The 4,250-nt window shown below is 36.6% G+C and overlaps 1 protein-coding gene across 1 annotated transcript; it reads left to right on the forward strand.

Annotated features, from left to right (window-relative positions):
* Positions 1–329: 329 nt before the first annotated feature.
* Positions 330–3,392, forward strand: sem1 (SEM1 26S proteasome subunit). Its single transcript, XM_088329544.1, has 3 exons — positions 330–492; positions 1,562–1,655; positions 3,219–3,392. The coding sequence occupies exons 1-3, from the start codon at positions 417–419 to the stop codon at positions 3,259–3,261; spliced, it is 213 nt and encodes a 70-aa protein (XP_088185670.1). The 5' UTR covers positions 330–416; the 3' UTR covers positions 3,262–3,392.
* The last annotated feature ends 858 nt before the right edge of the window (positions 3,393–4,250 follow it).

The following is a 4,250-nucleotide window of genomic DNA, read 5'->3' on the forward strand; positions in this document are numbered from 1 at the left end:
GGAAGCAGCGCAACTAGAGGAGAAGCAATGAAAGAGCTGTGCAACAATTTTATACAGCATACACATTTTAAAAGAACGTACAATAACGGGGAAAACGTGTAAGTTGACACGTATGCTAAAGGCTGTTCTATTCTGTTTTATTCTATTTAGAAAGAGTTAAGATTGTTTTAAAGTTTAAGCAGCATGTTTTACCATAAACAATTACATCAATGGTATAAAAATAAACACAATGAAGTCATTTATTTTAAACGATTAAAGCAGCCAATTTTAGCACACAGCGAGTTCTTTTTTTTTTTTTTTTTGCTGCGTAGAATAAGCGCAGCTGCAATATCGAAACATCATTTGATTTCCCACAATTCATTGTGCGTCAGCAGCCATTTTTCTCCGGTCGCCGCTGAAGAATCTAAACCGTCAACATGTCAGACAAAAAACAAACAGTCGATCTTGGTCTGCTCGAAGAGGACGATGAGTTTGAGGAATTCCCCGCTGAAGGTCAGAAACATATTTCTATGCCATTTTGACGCATTTTTTTGTTTCACAGTTCCTTCGAAGCCGTGACTCAGCTTCCCGGCTAAGCTAATATCGCTACAATTAGCTGTAGCAGTAACTAGCGCAGCTGTTACCCATACTAACAATTATTACCGATCGATATAAAGCTGTAACAATAAATCGACGTGTCTGTTCTGTTTGTTATTATAACATATAAATTGTTTGTTTTAAATCATACGCTTGAGTGTTGCTAAAAATATTAGCGCCGCAGTTGCTGAACACGGTGGCAAATGCTACCTTGCACGCCTGGTAGCAAAACAAAGGCGTCTTTATTGTCATTGATCACAAGGTGGTGGGCATTGTGTTTTAACGAGACATGGCACTCGAAGGTAATGAATATTTTAGATGGAAAATATATGATAAAAATACTTTTACTAGAAATGGGCAAACAACTTAGTGCTTGGAGACTGGCCCAACTATATTAGTGCAATGAAAGAATAGTGCATTGTAACAGTGCAATGAAATGTAGTGCCGTCGACCAAAATTCCCAAATAAGTCATGATATATATTCCCAGTTTTCCATGCTTGTTTAGGGTGTTTATGGTCCTGGGGAACAAACCGTCTCAACCTGTTTCTGAGGGTTATTTCTGAGTGTTATCTTGGAACAGAAGCTGCATATTAACAGTAGCGCTAAAAGGACGTCACATTGTGGTATGCTGGGTGCATGGTATAGGTAAAATTGAGTAATCAACACAGCCCTGAAGATCATGGACCGCCCTGCCCAGTCCGGAAGATATTGCCTGCTTTTGATATTGCATCAGAGCTGTCAACACATTGAGGGACTTTTCTTACCCGCCTAACACCCCTTCGACCTGCACCCCAGTTGTAGGAACTACTGGTCCCTTAAATCGAGCAAAAACTGGCTAAGAGACAGTTTCATCCCTAGGGCCTTCACCAAGATGTTCATGGCACATGTTTTCCTTTAATAAAACATTTGATTCTACCAAAACTTATGTCTCTCCTTCTTTTGTCCTCCTTGCCACACTTTTCGGTTTGGCACGGATCCTTTCAGATTGGACGGGACAGGACGAGGATGAAGATACTCATGTTTGGGAAGACAACTGGGACGACGACAACGTCGAGGATGATTTCTCCAATCAGTTGAGGTATTCAATTCTAATGCAACTACATTTAGGTTGAGGTAGTGGTTCTACGCCAGCGGGTATAGAGTAAACAATAGTTTCATAGTACGTGCAAATATTTTTCATTGGCCTATTTACAGTAATCTAAGCAAACAACAAATAATCTAGCCAATCATATGTCCCATTCTCATTTTATTAGGCAGCAGGCGATCACAATTAGTATATAACTTTACATTATTCTCTTGCTGTTTCGTGGTTTACTTTTAGCGGATTTTTATCATGCACTGTTATCTGCATTCTAATTTGCTAAATGGTCGTCCCGCTTCTTTTCTGCCATGTGTCAGCCTGTGCGTAAACAGCGCTGCGGTCTAAGTTGGTAAAATATTTTGACAATAATACATTACATTTGAGCAAATCATTTAAAATTTATTCCGTATAAGCCATCACGTCAACAAAACCCTCTGCACCGGATAAAGCACCAAAAGCTAGAGAAAGATGCCAATAAAGTTGAATACAGAACGGTAAAATCATTCCTACGCCACATTTGTGGTTTCTCTGAAATCCACATCACAGCAACCAAATATCATCCGAAGTAAGAATCGTTTTTTTAAATGGTTTTCAACGCTAAAGTGCAAGACAGTATAGCAGTGAGATTATTTTATTATATAATTTGGGAGTAGAGAAGGTTTTTTTTTCTTTTTTTTTTGAGAAAAAAACGTTTATAAAGTACAGTACTTTTTATTTGTTAATCAATCGCTTGAGTCTGTAAATATAGTTTGTTAATTTTTTTTCAATGTAAAATTTAGTATTTGATAGAATGTTTATTTTCGGGTTTTGACTGTTGTGGGTCCTTTTTAAAACCCTACATCTGCAAAAATTGAGGGATTACTGTAGTAATATGCTTAGTCACTAGGTTTCATGATTTCATTGACCAGTTTAAGAATCAAAACGACATTCTGCGGATGTCCCCTTTAGAAAACAAACCATGGTGGGAATTTGTACCCCTGTGCTATCTTGCTTAATCAGTGTGACTTAACATTTTATAGTGTTTTTATTTTTTCCCTATACATTGAATCGTATTTGTCAAACAAATACTCGAGCTTGTAAAAAGTGTTTGTTCCTTGGTTTTAAGCTGTAAGTGTAATGTATACAAATTGTAAGAAATTAAATGGTTTTACTTCCCTGATTTCACCTATTGTGTTTTTTTTGGAACGTTAACCCCGCAATAAACAAGGGATTACTGTATTGATAAAAAGACTAACATACCACAAAGATATTCCAATGAACTGCTTTTAGTTTTTGACGACACATAAGCAATCGAGAATTGTATTAAAGTAAGTTCGCTATTATTACAGAGAAAACTGTAATGTTTAAATCTATTGGCTTGTTGTATGCGTTGTGATTTTTATATGTTCATTTTTTTTAATTCAATATTTTCCTCCAGCCATAATGAAATTAGCTTAATTAAGTGTTCACTTGCCTCTCTGTTCTGTGCTTCAATGTCAGCCCCCACTGTAGCTTGACTGTTAGTAATTTGAGTGATATGAGCAATTACAATAAAATCTCTTGTTTTTTCTTCTCTACTAGAGCGGAGCTGGAAAAGCATGGCTACAAGATGGAAACGTCGTAGCGGCTGATGAAATTGGAATAAAATGGACATTGCTGTGTGACTATTAGTCTGACCTTAAAGGGGAAGGAAGAAGTTTCTGTATTTTGTTTTGTAATAATATTTGACAGAAGTAAAATGCTTTCAGAAAACAATCGGTGCGTATTTAATCACAGTTTTGCCTTTCTACTTTATTGTCATTCCTTTGAATCAGGTGTCTATCCTGGTCATTGAGCTGGCATAACTACATCCCCACCCCCCAACCCACCTACCTACCTACCGTAGTTTCCGGACTATAAGTCGCTGTTTTTTGGTGTTCAGATTAGCTGGGGTTGCAACTTAACGTCATTTCCGGACTATAAGTCGTTTTTTTTTTAAATTTTATTTTTTCCCCCAGTTTTGCTGCAAGTGCGACTTATCTGTTGCGACTTGAATACATTTTTCCTTCTTGATTATGCATTTTTGTGCATGTACGGAGATTATGGCAAATGTTTCTTTGATTCTGCACTTTTCTCGATTGTTGATTTTGGTATAAATTCAAGACTTGTTTATTCTACAAATTGGTTTTGGATGTTTTGCTTGAAAATAGTTGGGGGTAATTAACTCAAACCTTTAAAGTCAGGACAAGAAAGTATTTATTTCTTTATAAGATGTTGCAGTCAAAGATGTGAGGAAGCCTCTTCAGACATATTGTGACATTTTCAAGAAATTAGTCTGGTATAATTTTCTAAATGGACCATTCGCGACGATTGGTGACATTTCAATGTAATAACCTTTTCGGGGTAATAATTTTTTGTATCCGATAAAATCAAATCAATTACATGTTTAACCTTCGGTGACTTATACTGGGTATAGCACATTCATTTAAGAACGAATTTGTCAATAATAACAGGGTGAACCATCATATGGTTTGTGCTCTCCTCCATATACAGTACTCTGATTTAAATGCGTCCAAAACCTGAACTATTTTTGTATTCTCGATTACTTGAATGGCAATCTTACTGAAAGTGCAG

Source organism: Urocampus carinirostris, chromosome 2 (genome assembly GCF_059441175.1).
Source record: "Urocampus carinirostris isolate Australia breed hairy pipefish chromosome 2, RoL_Ucar_1.0, whole genome shotgun sequence".
NCBI lineage: Eukaryota > Metazoa > Chordata > Actinopteri > Syngnathiformes > Syngnathidae > Urocampus > Urocampus carinirostris.